General features: G+C 39.4%; 1 protein-coding gene across 4 annotated transcripts in view; it reads left to right on the top strand.

Annotated features, from left to right (window-relative positions):
• Nucleotides 1-25,271, top strand: part of erbin (erbb2 interacting protein) — a 52,200-nt gene that overhangs the window by 10,587 nt on the left and 16,342 nt on the right. For all 4 annotated transcript variants that reach the window (XR_014277776.1, XM_082540356.1, XM_082540355.1 and 1 more), the window contains exons 2-9: nt 15,202-15,396; nt 15,593-15,710; nt 20,046-20,124; nt 20,263-20,352; nt 21,081-21,137; nt 22,904-22,967; nt 23,175-23,249; nt 23,944-24,088. Coding sequence is in view for 3 of the 4 variants with exons in the window: in XM_082540356.1 (XP_082396482.1) it covers nt 15,211-15,396; nt 15,593-15,710; nt 20,046-20,124; nt 20,263-20,352; nt 21,081-21,137; nt 22,904-22,967; nt 23,175-23,249; nt 23,944-24,088 (814 nt within the window). In the remaining variant the exon portion in view is untranslated. The remainder of the gene's footprint in view (nt 1-15,201; nt 15,397-15,592; nt 15,711-20,045; nt 20,125-20,262; nt 20,353-21,080; nt 21,138-22,903; nt 22,968-23,174; nt 23,250-23,943; nt 24,089-25,271) is intronic.

The raw sequence follows: 25,271 nt of genomic DNA, 5'->3' as shown, positions 1-25,271 counted from the left end.
ATACACCTGCCAGACTAGCTCTGTGTGCATTTAGCATTCCCAACTCAAACAGGTCAGAAAATATACCAATCTTAGGTTATTAAACAGACACATTTAAGCTAAGATGCTTATATATTACCTTGCAGCAAAACATCTGTTTTGTTTTGTTTTTTATAGTCAAGTGTATGGCAAGTGTTTAAAAAAATAAATAAATAATAGCTGCAATTATCATCATGTACCTAATGTTCTGTTAATTTGGTGGCAAATTGACTTTGAAATGGTCCCACTGTGATGTCATGGGTACAGGTTTCACTTACTCTGTGCTGAGAGTAAATCCCACCAGCAAACATTGTAAAGATGCCTTTACAGTGATTGTTAACAAACAACTGTCTTTTTTTTTTTTCCCATGAAATTCATCCAGTTTCACAGGCTTGACGAAGGTCTGACTTTGACCAACAGTAGAGCTTCTTCTATGTTTTAAATACAATAAATTGAATTTGTATTTTTTTTTTTTTTTAGGTGCTCCATAAACGATTATTCAGTTTGTCTCAAGGACACTATGAATGTACAAGTCTTGCGACCTGAATAGTGATGACAGGTGACACTTCGTAGCTGGTTTCTGTATGAGAACAGGTTTGACGTTCAGGGCTTTGTCCGAAGTGCAACATTTACTTGTTTGAGTGCTTGGTTTTTCCCACTCTGTTTGCATGCAGGGCTTTTTTTTGAATGTGCATTTGATACCTGTAACCTAAACCGAGGTCAGCAAACAAGTGTCTAATTTCCGTGGTCATTTTCTATCCATGATAAGTACATCAAATCAAATTCTAATTTTATTTGTCACGTACACAGTCATACACAGTACGATATGCAGTGAAATGCTTGGACAACTGCTCGTGACCTAAAGAGGGGAAGAAAAAAAAAGAAAAGGAAAAGGCTATGAATAAGATAGGAAATAAATATGACAAATTAAAAAGGGTAAATTTAACTAGGAAGGAATAAAATATAAATTAAGGTTAAAAATGAAATAACTGTACAACACAAATTAGAATGAAGGGTAAATTTAACTGGGAAAGAATAAGATAAAATATATAAATTAAAGTTGAAAATAAAATAACTGTACAACAAAATACACAATACACAGTATAGAACTATATAAGAATGTATGAAGAAATATAAATAAATAAATATATACACAATAATAGCAGCTGTACAAGTATTAACTGGAAATGAAGAATATAGTGACCAGTGTTGTGCAATCCACATTATGTCTTGTGCAGTGCAAATATGCTTAAAGTGATGAAGTGAAAACAATGTCCAGAATGTCCAGTGTGTGTGTAAGAACTATATATGTTGGTCAGTACTGTGTGGTGGTGTGATTGAGAGACCGTATCGCCTGCGGGAAGAAGCTCCTCCTCAGTCTCTCTGTGTTGGTCTTCAGGGAGCGGAATCGCTTTCCTGACCTCAACAGAGAGAACAGTCTGTTGTTGGGATGGCTGAGGTCCTTCACGATCTTCCTGGCCTTGGTCCAGCACCGCCTGCTGTAGATTGAGTGCAGGTCAGGGAGCTCGGAGCGGATGGTGCGCTCAGCTGACCGCACAACCCTCTGTAGAGCTCGTCTATCCAGCATGGTGCTGTTCCCGAACCAGGTTAAGATGTTTCCCGTCAGGATGCTCTCTATGGTGCAGGAGTAAAAGTTCCTGAGCACCTTGGAGGGCAGTTGGAAGTCTCTCAAGCGTCTGAGGTGCTAGAGACGCTGACGGGCCTTTTTCACCATGATGTTGATGTGACAGGACCATGACAGGTCCTGCGTGATGTGAACTCCGAGGTATTTGAAGCTGTCCACTCTCTCCACTGGGCACTCGTTGATGACAGGGGTCTGGTAGTTCCTCTCCTGCTTAGTGCTGAAGTCCACTATCAGCTCCTTTGTCTTACTGACGTTTAGAAGGTTGTTGTTCCTCTGGCACCAGTTCTCCAGATTCCTAATCTCCTTCAGGTAGGCCGTCTCGTTGTTATCAGAGATCAGGCCCGCCACGACGGTGTCGTCAGCAAACTTGATGATGGTGGTGGAGCTGGTAGTGGCCACACAGTCATATGTGTACAGAGAGTACAGCAGGGGGCTCAGAACACACCCCTGGGGGGCTCCAGTGCCGAGAGTGGTGGAGGCTGAGACATGTCCGCCCATCCTTACTGCCTGTGGTCTGCCAGTTAGGAAGTTGGAGATCCACTGACACATAGATGAGCTGAGTCCCAGATGCTCCAGCTTGGTGGTGAGTAGGGCTGAACGATTATGGAAAATAATCTAATTGCAATTTTTTTTTGCCCCAATATTGCGATTGCGATGCAATATGCGATTATTTTTTAAGGTCTTTGTCTTCTGTATTATTAAACAAAGACAAGCAATACATCATATAGTATGGCCAATACTATATTACATTAATTTTAAACTGTTCTTTCCTGGAAGACAGACCTCTGTTATGATGACATGAGGTGATGCATGAATTGATGACTGACATTTTTATTTAACTTCTTCAATCACAACAGTATATTTGAACATACACAATAGTTTATTTTTAGCTTACAAACATCTGAGCATAAAGTGCTGACAAGGAACCCTGGTGTAAACATTAAAATGAAAGTCAGTACAATGTGCAGATTGCAGAAATATACATAAAAAAAATCTGTGGCTTTACCACACTCAGTTTTTCGACATCTGTGAACTACTAGACAGTCATTCAATTAAAAAATAATATTAAATAAATAAAACTAATAAATAAAAAATACACACATCTTACTGATCTCTGCAGTCAGTAACATTACACATAAAGTGCAAACATAATAGCAATTGTATAAACACACACACAAACACGCCTTTAAAGTTTAAAGGCGTGAAATTGGACGGTCTAGTTCTGATTAGTGTCACCGCTGTCTCGGTGGAGTTTAATAAACTCGGCCGTCTGCTTCTTGCTATCTAAAATATAACCAGACACTGGTGTAAATTCTCGACTGTCTCATACTTCTGTTTAATAAGTTTTCTGTTTGACGTTTAGTCAGCTGTGTGAAAACCAAGGAGGAACCCACCCGGGGGATTAATAAAGTTTTATTTTATCTAATCTAATAACTTTAATCTCAGCCAAACCGATTTACTCACGAACAAACAAAACACTGAAAAAAGCCCAACAATAACATTTTTAGGTTGTCTAAGTGACGTATATATTACGTTTAACCCGAGCAGCGAAACTCCGCGGTGATCTGAAAATGATGTGCCGGGAGTTGTGCCGTTCTCGGCCGCATCAGTAATCCTCGAGCTCCCGGCTAGCTGTCGAGCTGGTGGGTAGCAGACGCCTCTGAAAACGTCGAAGCACTTTTGCAAATATGGGATATCTTGATAAACCGAGCAGATATTTGATGTTTACACAACTACTTTCTCGCCTGAAAATATGTTAAAAGTTTATTTTGTGACCCAGAAAGATTAGTATGAGTAATTTTAAAACTTAGTAGCGGCCGCCATTGCTGGAAACTGGAGTTTGGCTGGGCCGCGCTATGAATTCTGGGATATGGTAGTAATTTGGACAGCCTTATAATCGCAGTATAATCGCAGCCTTTGCGGTTAGAAAATTGCACTTGATCATGTCGCGATATTATCGCAAATGCGATATATCGTTCAGCCCTAGTGGTGAGTGTGGAGGGAATTATGGTGTTAAATGCAGAGCTGTAGTCTATGAAGAGCATTTTAACATAATTCCCCCTTCTAGTGTCCAAGTGAGTGAGTGATGTGTGGAGGAGATGAGAGATGGCATCGTCTGTGGAACGATTTGGACAGTAAGCGAACTGTAGTGGGTCCAGTGTGTCTGGTAGTGAAGAAATGATGAAGTCTCTGACCAGGCGTTCAAAGCACTTCATCACTACTGAGGTGAGGGCTACAGGGCGATAGTCATTGAGAGAAGCAGGGTGGGGTTTCTTCGGGACAGGAACAATGATGGACTCTTTGAAGCATGTGGGGATCACCGACTGAGATAAAGAGATGTTGAATATCTCAGTGAACACAGGAGCTAGCTGGTATGCGCAGTCTCTGAGGATACGACCTGGGATGCCGTCTGGTCCTGCTGCTTTCCTGGTGTTCACTCTCTTGAAGGCTCTCCTTACTTCATGCTCGGAGATGACGAGAACGTTTCCGGTGCTGGCAGTATCTTCCTGTCTGTAGCCGTTAGCGCCGCTAGCACTAGCATTGTTGGAGTCCTTAGCTGCAGCCTCGAAGCGAGCATTTACAAGGGACAGAAGGCTATTGATGTAGAGCTGCATAATGATGATGGAGCTACTGTTTAAGCAGCCTTTCAGCACTGTGATAAATGCATGGTATGTCAAAGTTTGCTGAGGACTGAAACTATTGTTCAGTAACGAATTAGAAACGGCTGCTTACTGCTTTTAAAGGCACATCTACTAAGTTCTTTCACTGTGTATGATAACACCTTAAGGAGTATAACATATTTTGAAGAAATTATATAGGCATTGATTGACAACTTTTAACATTATATAATTTTTTTATAATCTATATTTTGATGTACAGCTTCTTTGGCATTATCTTTTCACTTACAAATGTGTTTATTTGAAATATGATGTGAACAAAGTAGAAGTACCATTCTTCTGTGAATTCAACTTGTTTGGCAAAATTCACTTAAATTTGAGTTTCTTATAGAAAGAACAGCTGTAAATGGTGAACTACAGTTGCATTTGTCCTTCAGCATGTGATCCGGTATCTTGTAGAGCATCTGCTTAGTTGTGCTGTTTTCTTTGAGGCCACTTTTAGACCATCAAATTTGTCTGCAGGATCCTGTACAGTACTGGATTTGCAAGATAAATCAACTAGATGCAAAACGCCAGGCTTCTGCTTGACAGTGTGTTTCAACAGCTTGGTCTTTTGTGGTTTTTATATTGTAGGTAGAAATGTTTGAAAAGGAAGTCTACAGCTAGTCTGTTCTAGTAACTTTGATATTCTGTATTTTGCAATCTCACCTTTATACATGATCTCATAGTTGTTTGTTTTTTTTCAAGGTGGAAATGAGCTATTTTCTTTTTCTTCTGTACAAGATAAACTGATAACAGTGCTTTGCACAAGGTTAAGCTGAGCTAATGAGAGTAGGGGAAGCATGTATGTTTCATTTTAGTCTATCCTCAGTTTCATAGTTTACTGGGTTTCTGTTTTTGGGGGGGGGGGTTTTGTTTTTTTGGGGGTTTTTTTTGTTTTTAATGGCATTTAATGATCAGACTTTTTGACTTTTAAAAAGACAAAGGGGAATGTTATCCACTTCCATGCTTTGCAGAAGGAAAATGCGGCAGTTGTCTACATGGATACATGGCTCTGACCTGAATGTGTCTGACCTGGTTATTGAGACTTGGCAGACTGTATCACCCTCCCCTTTTTTCCCCTCCCTCTCACATGGCTAAATACAAACAAAGAAGTGACTATAGTGGATACTTACCTTGCCTTAGCCATGTATCTGTATTTACTGTGGAAGTACCATTTTTCACTAAGTTGTTTTAAAAAAAAATGCCATAGATGTTCTCAGTTACTGTGATTGTTATCACTGCATTAAAGAATAATAATTCACTAATTCACAGCTGCCTAGTATATGAGCAGATAGCCCTCCTGCTTTTCATGAGTTGAGCACAAGCCAATGTTGGTCCCATAGCACTTGAACTCCTTGTTCAGTCAACATGCTAACTCTAAGCATCTGCCTGTACCTCATTGTAAACCAGATAAGCTAGTGTAGAGAAAAAGGTAGCCGTATGTATTCAGAGTGTCATGTGAGATTTATCTTTGAGTACAATAGATAGTTGGCATAAAAAGCCCAATACGTTGGGCCAGAGCGCCGTGTGTCTCCTGCTGTTGATGTCTGTTCTTGTGTGTCACATGCTGTTCTACAGAAAAATGGTACTTAAGCCAATCCAATATACATAAAAGAAATTCCAATTTTTAAAATGTACATTTGACTTGCGTTAAGTGTATTTTGCATGAAGAAAAAGACGAACATGCATAGGTTTGTTTTTTTTGTTGTTGTTGTCAAGAGAGTTTGTATCAGTATTTCCTCTGTGCAAAGGATCTCAAAGGTTCATATTTAGCTGGATATCATATTTAATTAAATACTTACCGGCAGACAGGATGTTGGAGCAGGCAGCTATTTATAACCATAAGGATTATCTTCACATGCAAATGCATTGATCTTTGTAAGAGTTTTCACATGCTGTGCACAGGAAAGAATTACCTCTGTTGTCCAGTTTGGATTGTATTACATTTATGCAGCCATCTAGGCAAAACCTTTAAGCAGGTCAGCGGTGGACCTTTTTATCTTGCAGCTCTTTGCTAATCTCATTCTGGTCTTAAAATTGAGTAGTTTTTGCTGATTTGTGACACAGCCACATCATAAATGATCCTGTAATTGTTTTTAACAGAGTTATAGGCTCCAGTAGAGCAAACATTAAAAGGAGAGATGATCTAGAAAGTGCTTCTTCTCATTCTGGTTTCTTTGCTTGGGGTTAGACCTCTCAGACATTATGTGTATTGTAGAAATGGGGTATCAAGTAATAAGTGGGGATACAAAAATAATATGTTAAAAAAATAACAATTACAAGCAATTAGATGGAATGTCATGCAGGTGATGCTTAAGAATAAGCTGTATTTAACTATTTTTTTTACTTTATTACATTTGTGTACTAGTATACAGATGTGACTCAGAAATAGTCTTTGTTCTCATTTTAACAGTAACAGTTAGCCGCAGTTAAAACACTTTGTAGTTTTAGTTTACTTATTGTATTAGACAAGTCTGCTGTAGAACTTTTGCAAATGGCGCTCACTAGGAAATCTTGCACTCCGTGGGCTGGTATTGCGTATACGGTGAAATAGAAACCTGACGTCAATTAACGACTGTGGTGAACCCATCTCACAGGATACCCACGTTGTTGCACATCTCAGCAGAAATGTTGTCAGTCTTTATGTTGCCAGGAAGTGGCTTCCAAAGACACAACAAGGTAGTTCTTAAAAGGTTGTGGCTTTTGTTCTGATTTTGCAACTTGCATAATTAACTCAAGAATTGTTAGATTGTAATGTAACATGTCCATATTTTGAACTTGTTAAAATAATACAGCTACAACAACATGAAGAAACAAACGAAAATACACATTTAAAAAGAAAAAAAAGACTTGTGATGTTAGCTACTCAATTACTATTGCTTATCATTCAGATGCTCTATCCGGGGTTGTTGTTGATTTGCTGATACATGGCCACATCATGTTTCATCTTGTACTCGGTCAGAGCAGAATTACAGTCCTCTGTAGAGGACACTTTTAAAGGAGAGATGGTGTAAAAGAGTGTCCATTTTCTCATTTGTTGTCTTTTAATCTCCTTAAAGATCTCAGCTTATATATGAAAACACATTTTCAAATCCCGGTCATACCGTCTCCTTTCATTCATTTATTTATAACTCTTGTGTTCTTCATGTGCCCACACCTAACTGATGCCACGCCTTCCAGTTCTTTCAGTTGCACAGTTAAGCCATATCTTAAGACTGTATGACATCACCTGATGAGTGTCCCAGAAAAAATGGGAGGGTAAACAACAAAGTTGTCTGGCAAAAACACCATGCACACAACTTCAAGAAGTCTGGGATTTGCTGTATTTATTTGATCACTTTTACACTCCGTTGGCAACAAATTGTATTACTTTCTACACAACGGCTTCATACTAAACTACACTGAATATCTTCTCAGGGGCAATAAGATTTTAGGACTTGTCATTGTTTAATTCTAAAACATCTTCATACATTTTGTGTATTGTTATAAATTTTTAAAGACTTGGAAGCGCAATAATCATGATGATGATATGTCAAACAACCTGCTAATGCAGTGAAACCATACCTGGGCCTAAAAACACACAATCAAACACTTTTTTTAGTCATGGATTGGCCTCCCAAGAGCCCAAACATCAACTGTATTAAAGCAACGTGGGATAATCTGAACAGAACAAAACCCAGCTCACATCTGAGAGAAGCTTTGGACACTGGAGGACTATTCCTGAAGACTACTAAAGAAATGACAGGAAAGAGTTAAACAAAGGTGGTCATACCAAACAACATTGTTAGAATTGTTTTCGCCTTAGATATTGTATTCTAATGTATGAAAGCACATTTCAAAAAGTCACTGCACCGTTTTCAATTTTCCAAGCAAAATATAATGAAATGAGGGAGGAATTGAGACACACTACTTGACATTCTAACATTTAAAGTGAAAAAAAGCAAATTGTAGGACAGATTGTTAGTAGCTTACACAGAAGGCAAGTTTCTGAACATGCTTCTCCCCTGTGTAAGGCAGAGAAGACACCATCTTTGGACGCGAGTTACCTTTTCCCTGATTGTCATCATTCTTCTGGAGATCCCGCCATCTCTTTAGTTCTCAGTGTCTGAATAAATGAGTTGTACTTGAGGTAGCCTTAATTTCATCTCCATTTGTATATTTAAAGTATTTTTTTGCGTGCGTGTATGTGTCATTTAAAAAAATAAAATAAATAAACTTAAATCGACACACGGGGCACTAAATGAGGATGAAACTTGAAGGGATTTGCCATCCCAGAATGACACCCATTAAAATCAACTTAAATGCTTTCTGAGTAAATATCCTAGTGGACTTAGCTGGGGTGGAGGCATATAGCTGTGTAACATAGCATGTGGGAGGATTGCATATTTAAACAGTGTGTTGTTAGTCAATAGTGCAAATTGTTGGGATGGTTGAAGCAAATAATGGCCTGAGTTTGTGCAGATTTTTGTCCACTGCAGTCATTACATATATTTAAATTCTTTAGTTTTCTTGAGCAGTTTTGTGTCGTTTACTATAAGCACGTTGTTTAACAGCTGATTCACAGCTAAGTGTTCCCATTGAGTGTTTTCCTTCTAGAGCTTCAGCATGTTTAGCAGTGATAATGGACTGTTACATTTCCAAAGCCTTCCAGTATTCTAATTTTGAGGAGTTTTTGTTGGGCGCATGCAAGTGTTGAGATTGATATGCTTCTCGTTAGTATGAGTGTATTCTGTCAGAGCCAATCTGTTTAGAGGAGAAAATTGGGAAGATGTTGTAAAAGCTCTTTGTTGGAGATCAGGTTGCACTGCCTCATTTCACCAGAAATTCAAAGAAAACAATCACGGTTTTGTTTTCAGTTGTCACGCAAGACCACTGAGACCTAAGATCGCTGGTGAGAACCAAAAGCAAAGAGGGAGCAAAACTGGAAGTTCAGGTTCCACTTAGCTGCTACAGATACTGACAACAGGCTTACCTTTCTACCTGTCTCAGCTGTATTTCTAGTCTGTTGTTGTTTTGTGATTTGGGGGGAAAAAAGTACACTTTTTCTTGGATTAAGAATATGTGGGGTAGAAAAACTTGACTGTGTGTCTTAGTCAGCAGCTTGATTTTTGTTGTCTTAACTCATAGGTGTCAAACTCTGGCCCGCGGGCCAAATTTGGCCCGCAGCCTAATTACATTTGGCCCGCGAAGCCATACCAAATTACTATTAGAGCTGGCCTACTGGTATTATACAGCTAATATATATATTGTTTAGTATTAAGCTTTGCTTGTTCCATATTCAGTTTTTCAGCAAAACTTGTTTGAGTCCATAAGAAAAGATTCATTCTTATATCTAGAGGAAGATTTTTTTTCAATAAATATTAACGTTAGCCTGCGACTTTGTTCCAGTTTTGAATTTTGGCCCACTGTGTATTTGAGTTTGACACCCCTGTCTTAACTCAACATCTATCTGCATTATTGACAAGCAACACTTCTCCTGTTGTGCCTGCTGGATTTAAATGTAATGTTGTTAATGAGGTGGCCTGAGGAAAGGAAATCTCGAGGGATTTTATTGTGGTGTTTCTTCAGTAAAGAACACAGTTTTACCGTACCAACTTTAATCTCAGCTGTACTTCATAATATAAGTTCATTGTAATTTCAAATTTACAGCTAACAGAGGTTTGGGGTTTACAGAATTAAAATTGAAAGGAGTCTTGCTAGATCTTAGATCAAGTTTCACCGTATTTTGCAAAAATTGTGAACTAAAAATTTTTCTTTGATGGTGTTGTAAATATCAATATTAGTGATCATCTTGTTTATGTGTCTATATTTATACAAGCATGAGATCATGACTACAAATCCGAGTAGTCTGCATTTAGTCTACAGATGTAGAAATGTTTTAAGTGTGGTTTGAATACTGAAGTTGAATTTCACCACAATTTGTCTCATGCTAGTATGTGCTTGTTCATGTTGAAATATACAAGGATTGTAGTTCTTTTAAAGGTTGTGCAACTTGACATTTGGGAAAATAAGCATTGTGTAAATCTCGCAACTTGCGTTCTGCACTTTGTTTTTCCACTGACAAATCGAATGGTAAAGAATAAGATTCAGTTTTAAAAGGAGTTAAAGTGGCATTTTAGAAACACATCTATAAATGACTAGCACTCCTCCCCAAATTAAGGAAGTTACTTTTTCCCTTTCCTTTTCCATCACAGTGAGAAGCAGTTCAAATGTATCCCATGGGGTCTGCGGGTCATTATGTGCCTCTTTTCCTCGCTGCTGTATTGTTTCTGTCGTCATAATCTCTAATGTAAAATTTCAGCTGTGGCTCAGAAATCATGTAACAGTTCCCTGCAATCTGGATCAAAAGCTCCTTTCATAAGGCAAGAGCTACCCCATACTAATCACATTCTGCCATATCAACCAGACATGTACTATAAATAACACAAGCCGTTTGCTGCCGTCAAACACTATACTTGCACTTCAATTTAACCCACGGTACTTACAAATGCACACGAAGGTGCATCAACAATACCTTCTGTGTCTATTTTGAGAGTTGATGTGCTTACAATTAATTTGATTTCCTATTGTTGTTTAATTTCTCTAGAAACTCAAACAATGACTAAGGGCTTTAAAAGCTCAAAAAGCATTGCTTCACTTAAATGAAAAGAAAGAAAAACCTTTTTGGAAAAATATAAAATGATGAGAATTGGTCCGAGTGAAAGTTGAAAGTTAGTACGTGAATTATAAATCATAAATGCTTTATTTTCTAATTATGTTTTCAATAGAATATCTAAGTGCAGGTGCACAACCTCCGTTTCAGCTGCCATTGTGTTTGTGTTCCTGTAGGCGTGGCAGGAGTGGAGCTTCCGTGATTGGCCCTAGGTTGTTTTCCATAGACGCGTACTGAGTGAGGCTTGCTGAGTAACAAAGTAGTGAAGATGACTCATTGAGTCTTGAGCATCAGCATCTTTGGTTATGATAATGATTTCAAAATGTCCATCATCAAATCATTTTTCTTAGAAAACTTGTGAGAGTGTTCTTGTTGTTTCTGTGTGAAAAGAATGAAGATTTCATCCCATACTGTGTACTAGCTGAGCTGTGAAGCCTCTGTTTCCCCAATCTTAGAGTGTGATGTACTTGTCAGCCTATTTCTCTTTTTATTCCTGTTAAAGCTAGTTACGCATTTCTGTGAGAACCGTATTTCCGTACATACAGTTGGGTGACGTTCAGCTTTCTGGCAGTGTTTTGCAGAATAGCCTTTATGTCACAACAGGAACAGTCTGAATTTCAGAATAAACTCATCAGATGTTTTGCAGTTTCATTTTCAACACTACAGTGTTAATATTGAAATGAAGTTAAGGATTACATTAACACTCACGATCCTTAAGCAACGATTCAAAGACAGCTTTTGGGCTGACTGGCACATAATGTAGCTGTGCCTCAAAGTTTGAAGTGAGCTGCTCAGTTTGTAAAATGGGTAGAGATGCTAATTTGACAGAGGACAAGAAATGAACAGAGCATGCCATGGAGGTGAGAAAAGTTAGTCACCAAAACAAAGACAGACGGAGCACAAGTTACTACAGTGTGGGTACTATATCTGAGCTTAACTGCTGGTTACCTCAGAGAGTATAAATCCTTTCTGCGGAAAGCATTTGATGGGCAATTACCCCAATTATTTTCAATTGGGACTTATTAGTCACTAAAGCAAACTACTGCTACTACTGGATAAACTAGAAGTTGGCCATTGAATACTTGTTGGCCACAGTGGAAGACCTTGGTGACCTTTTACAGAATTCACACAGATATTTCTGGCATGAAATGGATGGTAAAAACTGAAAATGTGCCATTTTCACAGTTTCATTGTACAATTCTCTTGCATAGACCTCTTTCTGTACAGCCGTTTCTGTATTTTATTAGTGAGACGCGTTCCACATACGCAGTTAATAAGTGAGTTCAGCTGTGTGTTTTGTGAATGACTTTTTATGTCTGAGAGCTGCTTCTACAATTCACTGTAGTATCTATAGCAACACCACTGACCCGGGAGGCACTTAAGTTGCAGGGAAAGGGTTGTGACAGGGAAGTGGGTTTTTTTTTTTTTTTTTTTTTTTGGCTCTGAGTGGGAGAACTAAGTGGGATTCTGTGACTGGCTTGCCCTCTAGATTGTTTCATTTACTGTTACACAGAAAGTGTGCCTGCAAAGTCACATGCTGACTATTCACACACACCCACACAGTTTGAAAATCTATGAATAAATATAGCTAGTGTTGTTTTTTTTAAGTTTTTTGGGGGTTTTTTTTTTTTTTTTACTTTTTAACCTTTTCCGTCCCATCAGCCTAAGCACTTACTAGCATGATGGTTCAAGTAAATACTTTGCCGAAATAAGTAGGCTAAGAAAGAAAATGTCAGTCAGCCAAGAGCTTAACATGTCTGGAAATCTCCGTTGCATGTCTTGAATTTTCTTAGTTAAGAAGTCAAAAGCTCCTGATCGACTGAAGTTGGGTGAGTGTGGTCAGTCATCTGTCCCGTAACATGTAGGTCAGCGGATAAACCGATCTGTTGTAGACAGTACGGTTCTCATTAGTGTGCTGCTTTCCAGATTACTCTTTGGGCCAGCCAGCCCTGCAGTGCAGCATATCTTGTCCATTTCTGTTCGTCTTCACATCGAAGCAGCGCACCACCTTGAATAATAGTGTTATTTAAAAAAACTGTTTTTACGTGGCAGTACAGCTCTTCGGCTCTGATGACTAACACTCAGGATCCATTAAAAAAAAAAAGGTTTTGTTTAAGATACAAAACAAAGTTTTTCAGGTATGTTGTCATAAATTCAAATACTGTAAATACCAGTATTAAGTAAAAAGTCTCACTGATTGCCTGACCTTTTTGTTTGTTTTTTGCATACCTTACATTAACTCATAATTACTACACCTTCTCTGTTAATTCATGCTGCATTCCCTCCTCCCTCTCTGACCACTCTTAATAGCATGCATCATACATGTGTTTATTTCTTCTTGCTTGGGTTGAATGGAGGCAGGCCCTCTGTCGTCTCCTCTGCTGATGGCCCAGATTACTCTAAGTACTTATACATGAGCTGGCCTCTTCCATAGAGAAGATTGTGTGGGAGGCTGACAGCCTTTTACATGTGCATACTTCATGTGAGTGTGGGTGAGTGCATACATGCAGCCATTATTAATGAGTGGGAAATGGAAGAATAGCTGACTGGTTCTGCATTTGGGACAATTGTGGACTGAATTGTCACAAAAGCTGTGGCAAACAAGTAGATCATACTGCCGTCTCTACTACTTTGCACTCTCTAGAAAAAGAGGTCTGTGTTTTACTTTTTATTGGCCCAATATCACCCCTAAAATAAGTATGCTGTTGCTGTTTGTAGCAAAGTCTAACGGAAATACTTGCTCTCACCCACATAAAGCATGCAACGAAAATTTAAAGTCTACCACACTTCGGCGGCTCTGTCAGCCAGACAAGATACAGAGCGGATGAAGTATTCTGAGATGATTTTCTATGACAATACTCAGATTAAGATTAAGGGGGAGGGAAAGTCGCAGTCTCTGCATGGTCCAAACAAAGCCCCTGTTGACCAAAGTCACATTCAATAGTGTGTACTGCACTTTGATGAAAAATTGTGTAGATTTGATCTATAGAAAACATGCATTTAATTTCCAGCAGTGCTTAACAACACCCCTCCTATCCACCTTTTAATCTGTTCATCCACATTGAGAGCAGAAAAGATTTTCTGTCTTATCGATATCAGTTTATTTTGGTGTAGAGAGCTTTGCATGAAACCAGTCAAGGACAAGAATTTCCAAAATAATGGCTGACTCATGGCTTACTTTTTGAATTTATATCCTCCACTTCATTGAACAGCATCACATTTGGCATATTTATGGAAAGTTAGATGTGAAAATTGGCTTTTCCCAAATGGTAAACAGAAAGAGTCCATCTTTTCCAGGATATTTACTGAAGACCTAAAATAAAAGTTATTTTTGTTCAGTAAAAATCTGTGTGACTGGCAGTGATTATGTGCAGTGTATGCAAATTTGAGGAAAAAACTGGCAGCCCATTCCCTTGGAAGAAATAATAGTATTGCGTGTGCATGATGCAGCTTGCCAACTGCTTTGAGAGGTCCGTCTGCAAAAGTGCCTGGAGAGCCGTTACACACCAGACAGTGTACTGTGCTTTGGGACAGATTTTGGGCTGCATTATTATTTTTAAGTGTAATTCTCTAGTAACAAGTATTTCCATTTAAATTCCAGTGTTTGTTTGCCTTGTCCATTGTGACAGTTTTACCCTCCTCCTCAGATGTGGAGATGAGATTTACAGACTAGCAAGAGACAGCCTCCTACAGCTTTCCGGGGAGGTTAAATTTATCCGATATCGCAGACTAAAGTAAGACGACCAAAAGTAAACATAGCCGGCAGCCCCGTGGCTATTGAAAGAAACAGAATTGTAAATCAAATGGGTACTACTTCCTCCTACTTCTGTGCTTTATTAGAAACTGTGAGAAACAATAATGACTAATAGTCATATTGGATTTAAATGTGAGAGCAAAGGTTGACAAATGTTGAATTTTCCCTTTTATGATGATCTGAGTGATTTGTGGAAGTCGCACCAGAAGCTAAACATGACCGTTGTTTCACATCCATTTTTCTAATCTATTTAAGTCTTGATTGTTACTCTACGGGCTGATGCTGCTTTTTTGTTGTCATACTTATTCAAATTAAATGTGCGATTTTAATCATTTCCATTTCATTAAAGTTGATCAAATGTCAACATCCTTGTGTTACACAGGAAGTGAAATGTGAAAGTAGCACTAGTCACCAGTCTGCCTCCTTATCGTCCTAGTCTCCTTCTTCATATCTCTCCATTTTCCCTCCATAGTGCCTCAGGATGTCCAAGCGGAGCCTGTTTGTTCGTCTGGTACCATGCCGCTGCTTGCGGGGCGAGGAGGAGATCGTAACATCGCTGGACTACTCCCACTGCAGCCTGGAGACTGTTCCTAAGGAGATCTTTAACTTCGAGAAGACCCTGCAAGAACTCTACCTCGATGCCAACCAGATCGAGGAGCTGCCTAAAGTAAGGCATGCATTGTGATGTATAGAAACCTTCAGTGTTTGTACATCTTTGTTGCTAGGAGTCTTTGAGGGATACAGTTGAGCTTTATTAAAAGTCGGGACATTTGTACATTTCTCATGAGACTGTATAGGTGAACCACATGTTAAACCACATGGTGTTTATAATTTCTTTTTCCCCCCCCTCCTCATTCTACAAGCAACTGTTTAACTGCCAGTTACTCAACCGACTGAGCATGCCAGATAACGACCTGGCAGTGTTGCCAGCAGCGATCGCAAACCTCATCAATCTCAGGGAGCTTGATGTCAGCAAAAACAGTAAGCAGGATGATTCCTTTGTAGAACCTTTTTGCTTTAAAGCCTGAAAACTTTCCTTTGAAATTTCAAACGTTGAAACTGTCTTTTTGTTGTCATGACAGCAAGAAAATATATGAACGCATTAATACCTTGTTTAGATTTGCTTTTTCAAAGATGAGACAAGGCGAAATGCCACAGCATGTTTAATTTGCTGTGTTTACGTCACAACATGACTCAAAAAACCGATCAATAGAGCAAGTGGACAAGCCCAGACCTGCAAGCAGCTAGAAACTCTCTCTCAAGTGAAATGGAAAAAACTGAAAGGGCGATATAAAGCTTCTTTGAGCTGGTTCTCTCACACACACACTGTAACAAAATATCTACAGGGTGAATTGTCAACTGTTTTGTAGAGTCGGAAGCAGCGGCATTTGTCAAAGTTTAACATTTACTGCTTTGATATTAAACATTTGCACTGTTGAACATGACAGGGCTTTGTACTTGAAGCCCTTTAAATGTTGCCTGTTTGATGAAAGCTTTCCACAGACACACTTGGTGCTCTTCTAGGGTGACATTTAGAACAAAAAACAGGTGCAGAACAAAGTGTGTGAGGCTGCACACCGAATCAGTCAGATGACTCTGCTGTTTAAATAATTTCTGCCTTTTTAAAAAAAAAAACAACAAAATGTATATTCAGTTTTTATATCAAATACATCTGCAATAAATTGACACAGTTTTAGCCTCCGTATCACAATCATTATTTGTAAAGTAGACTTTTGTAAATTGAAAGAAAACCAGTACCATGCAGTAGAAAAATTAAAAAGTATGATATTAAACAAGGACAAATGAACAACAACAAAATAACTCTGACAGTTTTTAAAAAACATAATGGATGACTTCCAGTTTTAATTCAAAGAATGTAACAAAAATATTGCATTAATTGTCCATTCACTTTCTACATTTATCCATTGAAGCGGGGCTGGAGCCTATCCCAGCTGTTATAGGGTGAGAGGTGGGGAAGGACAGATTGACAACCCTGGACAGGTTGTCAAGCTGTCAGCCAATTAACAGAGAGACAGATGGCCACCCACACTCATGTGTGTGTGAGCTCCATGGTGGTGTTAGCACTAGTGCCTCACAATAAGAAGGTCCTGAGTTCTAAACCAGTCTGTGTGGAGTTTACATGTCCATGTCTCCCTGTCTCCTCTGGGTACCAGCTTCCTCCCACAGTCCAAAGACATGAATGGATTTGGGTTAATTAGTGTTTCAAAACTGACCACAAGGCGTGATTTAGACTTCTGTGGGGAATCCTGCAGTGGCTACAATGTAACCTAGTAAGTGGCAGACGTTGTTGCCAGTATTTATGCTTGTGCTGGACAATTATATTTTTTCCCTCCTTGGACACTTTGTTGCGGTGGGGTTTTGGGGGGCAAACATATTTGTCCTTCTTGTTTTTCCGTTTCTTAGTACATTCACTAATATCCATTACAAAAGTTTCAGCAGTCTCCCTCTAGGAATTTGCTGATGTTTATAGGTCCTTAGATCGGTGTTATTATTTTTCCTCCCTATATTGAGGCAATGGTCATCACTCGATCACTAATAAATTCAAAAACTGCCAAGAAAAAGCCAATAAATGCACAGCAGTAATCAGTCATTGTGTAGTTATATTTCTAGTTGGGATGTAACAGAGGTTATGTGCACAGATTCCCCACCAAAACATAAATCCCCAGCAAGTGTGAATGTAAGTGAAAATTGCATTAACTGGCTGGTAATTACACCCATTTTTAAATGGTCTCTTCATTACTTGCAGCTCAGAAGTAGTTGGACATTTGAATAGTAAGCTGCTCCATCAGCAGGTGTGGTTCCCGATTGTTTCCTCATTGTTTAAAATAAATCTGGAGCTGACTCTGGGGTTTGACTTTGCATTTGGTAGCTATTCATATGAACTGTCTGTGAAGGTTCTCAGTCATCCAGGTCATCGTAGTCAAAGGAGCTTGCAAAGAAAAGCGTCTGGACTTCTTTAAGTTACTTGAAGACGTTTCACCTCTCATCCGAGAAGCTTCTTCAGTTCTAAGGTCAAATGGTGGAGAGTCCCAGATATAACCTAGTGGGAGTAACCCCCCACAGAGGGACAAAAGGACCCCCTGATGATCCTCTAATCGCCTGAGCCAAGGTGTGAAACTGGGTGTGGGTCCCAATCAGCCAGAGTTTCGGGTGAGTTCATTGTGAAACCTGGCCCCACCTTATCATGCGAATTCCTGAGATCAGATGGCCCATCTGTCCTCTCTGTCCAAAATTTGAACATTGGCATCCTCGAAAGAGTGTCCTTTATCCTTAAGATGCAGATGGACTGCTGAGTCTTGTCCTGTGGAGGTGGCTCTTCTGTGTTGTGCCATGCGCTTGTGAAGTGGCTGTTTGGTCTCTCCAATGTAGAGGTCTGGGCATTCCTCGCTGCACTGTACAGCATGCTGTACAGTGCAGCGAGGAATGCTCACATTTTGGACAGAGAGGACAGATGGTTTGAAAGAGGAGTGAAAGAAGCCATCTATGTCCACTGTGAGCGACCATCTTTGAACAGAGGCGGGGGTTTACGACACCAACTCTCTGCCATCTGTAATCCAGTTTTGAGATCCCTTCCCAGACGCCTTAACACCCACTCACATCCTGGGCCATCTGATCTCAGGAATTCGCATGATAAGGTGGGGCCAAGTTTCACAATGAACTCACCCGAAACTCGGGCTGATTGGGACCCACACCCAGTTTCACACCTTGGCTCAGGCGATTAGAGGATCATCAGGGGGTCCTTTTGTCCCCCTGTGGGGGGAAACTCCCACTAGGTTTATATCTGGGACTCTCCACCATTTGACCTTAGAACTGAAGAAGCTTCTCGGATGAGAGGTGAAACGTCTTCAAGTAACTTAAAGAAGTCCAGACGCTTTTCTTTGCAAGCTCCTTTGATTCATATGAACTCTTAACTAGACCAAGGTGTGGTCAGTGTAATTTGAAAGGAAAACAAAAGGCCTTCCAGTTCTGGTATACCCAATTTGTACCAGGAAGATGTTAAGAGAAAAAAAACATATACAAAAGGCAAGGAAGAGCTCATACTACATCCTCTTTCAAAATGACATGGCATGTACTGTATGTTTGCCAGAGGAACTGGTTCACTAGTGTTTCTAGATAAAGTGACTGTTGAAGCAACAGGATGGATTTTTAAAACTTATAGCTTACACTGTGCTGAAAAGCTGCAAGACTAAAAGGCTGGTGCTTTACAGTGCAGATGGATAATGACCCCAAAACCCCAAAAGTTGTTTAAGGCAATGAAAGGGAATGTTCTTAAATGGCAGAGTCACTCACATGACCTCAGCTGAGTTGAGATGCCTTTTAGTGAAAGCAAAGCTGAAAGCAGAGAGACTCACAAAGAAGCAGCAAAAGCCTGGCAGAGCATCTCGAGGGAGGACATGCAGCATTTAATGATGTCTGTGGAAAGGATTGCTACAGATTCCCATTTAAGTAATAATAATTATATTTATAATAATGCTAGTTTGTCCAATTACTTTGGCCTGTGTAAAAGACAGGACTGTAAATTATTAAAGGTGAATGCAAAAAATTGATTTGCATCTTGACTGCTTCATTTTAAATCCATGAGTGTTGTACAGATCCAAAGTTAGGGAAAATAGCCTGACTGTCCATACGCTTCTCTACCTGCACAGTCGGCAAAACCCTTTCAGGAACAGAGAGGTTAAAAAGGTACTTGGACTATAAACGAGTGTAAAAGCAGCCTAGATTAAACAGACATTAAAGGATGTAGTGGCATTTTCATGAACCGGAGCTTCATGTCCCGTGTTTACATTAAATGGAGCTTATCCTTCCACACAAAGCACTTTAGCCTAAGTGTTGTGGGCATAAAAGAAAGTAGGTGGAAATAAACCGTGAGACTTGGTCACAATGCTCACCTTGCTGTGAAGGTTTGGTGAGAAGTTGCAGACTTCAAAATAGATCCCTCACCTTCTATTTTTGTTTTTGCTCTTTGTTTCCTGCTCTTTTATTATGTAACCGCATGCAGTTCTGCACTTTTCTTCTCTCTTTTCAGTGAAGACAAAAAATAAGGGTGAAGAAAGGTGCAGAGCTGCTCTTATTATACCACGATCACACTCTGTTCAGTCAGAGAACCTTTCTGGTTGTTTATTTGTGTTAAATAAGATGTCTTTCATTATGTTTTATCTTTTTTTCATTTGACGGGAGTTATTCATTTTGTGTCAGCAGTAACAAAGCAGCTGAGATACACTGAGCAGATGTAGCTTTGTAGTCGTACTCCTGCCCTGCTGATGATAATTTTTGATGACTTCTGTTTCTCTCCAGGCATCCAGGACTTTCCAGAGAACATCAAGAACTGCAAAGGCCTAGCAATTGTAGAAGCCAGTGTGAATCCCATATCCAAGTGAGTTCGACTTTCCCTCACCTAACACATTTTAGTTTAATGTTCCCTATAAAGTTTGGGTTCCTAGTGTTCTTGCAGAGGCTTACGAGGCTGCTTGTGTGTTCTCATTCGCGTTCTTGCCTTTGCATGTGTTATCAGGCTCCCTGAAGGCTTCACTCAGCTTCTGAGTCTGACGCAGCTCTACCTGAACGATGCCTTTCTGGAGTTCCTACCAGCCAGCTTCGGCAGGTCGGTTTCTTCCCTGGTTTGTCACACGCTGGACTTGATGGAGTCATGATACTGACATTTGAATTTTCTAAATGCAGTCAAGTCATTAACAACCGCAGAAATGCAACACAAAATGATGCTAGCTCGATAAGATGACCCAGTAGAAGTGATTTTGATTCATACTGTGGGCTACACTTGTGCTGTGTGGCACCAGGACCAAGTACTACTTATGTCATGTCAACAGCACAAAAGTGATGCAGCGAGCATACACAGAACTATTATATCTCTCAGACCTGGCTTACCATTAATTCTTTAGCATTTACATTTAAGTCATACTGGAGAAACACACAGCTTTAAAAAATTATCACTTTATTTAAAATGATCATGTTGTCTTCTTAACATTTACTTACTATACTTTTCAATATATAGTTAGGCTACACAGATTATTAATCACTTTCATTACTTGCGCGTTACACAAAGTTTGTGTTGAGCCTTCTGAATGCAGAAAACGTGATGTGATCTGGTGCTGATTCCATCTTTATATTTCTTCCTTTTAGTACTAGTTCTATACAAGAGAAGATTACATCAGACTTTTTTTGCTGTCATGTAACTGCACATCATAGCTGCTTAGTGAAAGATAAGCCGGCTGAGAAAATCATGGCCGCTAAGCTTCAAAAGCCATTTCACATAATATCCCTTTTGGGGAAAATCAACTAATTATGACAATGATTTTTTTTTCCTGCTTGCAGGTTGACTAAGCTACAAATCCTGGAGCTGAGGGAGAATCAGTTAAAGATGTTGCCAAAGTAGGTGGTTTTTATTTAGCAAACCTTCCAAATGTGAAATATGAAGAATGTTCATTTTAATTAAAAATAATAATAAAAGCAGAGTCTCTCTGAAATTAAGTCGCTTTATGAACTGCGACAAGATTTAGTTTTTATTTTTTTTAATCCCTACTTCCTCATTGTCCTCTTCCTCTTGCACCCCCTGCTATGTCTGTCCTTTATCCTTTGTTTTAATCATAGACTCTTTCTCTAAACCTCTAACTGTAGTATTAAATTCCACTGTGTTACATAAGAGTCCCCTTTACTTGGCCACTTGCGCTGACAGGTTTTATAATCCTCTACTGAGACAGTGGTGAAGGTCTTTTTGCTATTTGAGAAGTGTGCTGTGAGACTGAATGTCCCACAGATATTAGAGAAAGCTCCAGGTGATTTTTGGGGGAAGTCACCGTCTCCCTGGTTTCTCTTTAATTTCTGTCACACTTGACTAGCTTTACCATCTTACCATGCTTAACGATACTTGCCTTTTTTTCCCCTTCCCCCCTCTGTCTGAGTTTCCTTTTATAATTTCCCCTTTATTATTATTATTTTTTGCATTTATTTTTCACTGACTGATGTTCCAGCCGGTGTATAAAGTGCAGTACAGTCAGTGCCACAGCTCGGAGCGGATCCCTTTTTTCTGGCTGTGTTTATGTGACAGAGGCCAGACCTGTTAAAGTCTGGAGGCCTGACAAAGAAAGGGACTAATGATCGGGAGCGTTGCCAGTGCAACACACAAGCATTTCAGAGATGTAAACAATGTGTGCAAAGGGGTGCAATAGAAGTCTTCTCAGGGCTTTCATGTAGAAGCTGCTGCCTCTATTCTCCATCTCTCTCCTCTGGTGCACAGACACACACTGAGCACATGCATAAACCAAGTGTTTTAAAGAAGGCTGCAGTGTTCCTCGCTCAGGGTCATAAGCCCCTTAGTGCTGTTTTTTTAACTGGTGAACTCACTTTCTAGATTAGCCAAAACAGCTCTTTCTCACCCTTTTTTAGCTGTTTGGTTTGGTGTGGGGTTTTTTGTGGTGTGGGGAGAAACGCTGTTCGTTCCTTGGTATCATTTCTGTCCCACAAGTACATTTCCACTAACACAGTTTTCACGGTGTCTTGATTTGCTTTAGGGTTGGGATTATACTTTTTAATCAACTTTTATATTCACATTGTGAAATTGACAGTCAATGGAAATGTTTTATTTTTATTTTGCTTTTATTTGCGCATGCGCGTGTCTGTGTACGTGCTACGTTTTTGTTTTTTGCTGCTGGCAGTAAAGGACAAATGTCCTCAAAGGTGTCTTGTTATTCGATCTGTGAGGAAAGAGTTGTTCTTAATCACTAATAATAAGCCTCTATGAAAATATTTTCTCTCCAGTTGTCTGTTGTGCTGTGGTCAGTTAAATCAGTGTTGTAAGCAGTGCGTGTTTACAGTGTAGGGGAGAATGTGAGCCTGTGGCCTGAATGTGAGAGAAAATTTGGAGCAAGGCTTAGGGCACATTTTCCATTATTTAGAGCATATTTCTATCACGCCTAAGCTCTAAAAGGTATTTATTTCCACATAAAATTATTCAGTGACAGGAGCGAAGGCGGAGCATGTGTGCTTTCCAAATCGAACAGCATGAAAACTGACTGATAGTGGCATAGAGGAGGAATTTTCTTATGGCTGTTTTTTTTCTTCTTCTTTAATATGTAAACCATGAAATTCATGTGTTTTTGTTGTTTTGTTTTTTATGTTTCCTTCTTGTGTGTCTGCAGAAGCATGCAGAAGCTCACACAGCTGGAGAGGTTGGACCTGGGGAGTAATGAGTTCACTGAAGTGGTGAGTATCTTTCAGTCAGTCTGTCACTGCTCGGGGCTCTCACCTCGTCCTTCCTTAATCTGTTCCCTGTCCTATTTTGGTTTTTTAAGCACGTATGTTGAAATTTTTCTTTTCCTTACACTCTGAACCGTCATTTATACATGATAATGTGATTCATTTTTTTTAGCTTGCTCACAACTACGTGCTTTCTCTTTTCTACATGTGCAGCCTGAGGTGGTGGAGTGGCTGACTGGACTCAAGGAGCTGTGGATGGACGGGAACAAACTGACCTTTTTACCTGGGGTATCATATACGCTCATATTCCCGTTCAGTGACTGCTGCGTCTTAACACATCATCTTGAGATTATTTCCCTCGATTCTCCCCCAACCCCCCAAAACTGTGTGTCTCCTCAAGTCTTCATCAAAACGAGCTGCAGTCAGTTTACATCAGACTTTGAGCTCTCTAAAACCAGCAGAGAGGGCTGCGCTTTGAACGCGATTCTGTCGTAGGATGAACTCGCACAACAAAATGCATAGTTTTGGGTTTGCATATGTCCCCCAGAAAAAAATCAGCTATGAATGAATTCTTATGTCGGTGTGTTGACAGTCAGGATTTGTTAAATGAGGCTCTTCTTTCATCCAAATGACCAGCTTGTTTGTAAGTGGGTCATAATTAAAGCATTAGTTCTGCTGCCAGCATTTCAGTAGCATCAGCTGTAATCACAATCTGGCCTTTTATAAGCCATGACGTCTGTGGAGTATGAAACAAACCATTAAGTGTTACTCATTTTATTAGCAGAACAGTGTTTTCAACCTAAAATAAGTGTGATATTGTCTCCCACTGTGGGATTATATCATGTCTGCATATATAGTTATTTACTTCACTGCAGAAAATGTTAGTTAACTGCTTGTTTGTGATCATTTTAATTTACTGCCACAGTTTGCATCTCATACTGCTGCATAAATTAAGGGTGACTTTTTATTTTATTTTGTGCAGATGTTGGGGACACTAAAACAACTGGTGTATCTAGACGTGTCGAAGAACAACTTGGAGATGGTGGATGAACAAATCCGCGGCTGTGAGAATCTACAGGACCTTCTGCTCTCCAACAATGCTCTCACACAGCTGCCAGGCTCCATCGGTAAAGATCTGTCTCACACACACACACACACACACACACACACACACACACACACACACACACACACACACACACACACACACACACACACACACACACACACACACACACACACCGTATTAGAAGACCTGTTATGAAACACCTTAACTCTCTTTTAGCTGTTGCCAGCTTTTGAATCTTTCCAAGCCCTTCATCAGTGAAAAAGCCTCTCTTGTCTCTTTCTATGTCTCTTTTAGCACTTGCAGTGTGAGCCGACGGGACAGTACTACCACAAGACTTTATTTTTCTGTGTCATTTTCTCTAATAGAAACTGATCTATATATAATTGCAACAGAGCATGAAACTGATGTGCTGCATAATAACCTTTTACTTATTTTTCAGTATTCAGTGTTATTTTTGGTTTTTGATGAAACCAAATTATGCTAACAATATAAAACTGTAGTGAAGTACACAGTGAGATACTCATAACATATTGTGATGTCTGTAACAGAAGAAATACAATTATTCAGATATTTCTACAGCTCAGGATTGCTTTTACCCAACCCTTATTCATCTCTAATGAATTAGGTTCCAATTACTCATGTATTCAAATGTCACGGGTATGAAACATTTAGCAATATCAATGCAGCTTACTCATTTATGATTCACTGCGTCGTTTTGTTTTTCTTTGTGGACAAATAGAAATAAAACACCATATTCAATTTGGGTTACATTTGTGACAAGTTGTTAAGTGACCAGTAAAAATAAATAAATTGCTCAAAAATTAAGAAACTGATATTTAGTATTATACATATTAAGAATAAAGTTATTTGTGTAAAAAAACAAAACTCCACAGGTTTTAAACCAGTGTAAAGACACACATTGGCTCACAAAGGTAAATATGATTTAAACATGAGGTTAAAAGTTCTGTAAAATAAAATCATTGAGTACAATAATGTAGACTTATATTAGATGTTCTGGGCAAGCCTAAAAAAAGCAACCTGGATCAGCAGTTTTCTTCCAGCCATGAGGGACACAGTTAACTCAGCATTAAGGCCTCTGTCGCACAGACCTACAGACCAGCTAGCAACCATCTGGAAAATGTATGCGCCACTTGGTGGGGGTTGCTGCCAATTGCTATGAAACCAATGAACCCCATTCCATTCGATTTCAATTCAGTTTTATTTCTATAGCACCAAATCAT

Source organism: Aulonocara stuartgranti (genome assembly GCF_965226115.1).
Source record: "Aulonocara stuartgranti genome assembly, chromosome: 7".
Classification (NCBI taxonomy): domain Eukaryota; kingdom Metazoa; phylum Chordata; class Actinopteri; order Cichliformes; family Cichlidae; genus Aulonocara; species Aulonocara stuartgranti.
This window is presented reverse-complemented; position numbering and strand designations above follow the sequence as displayed.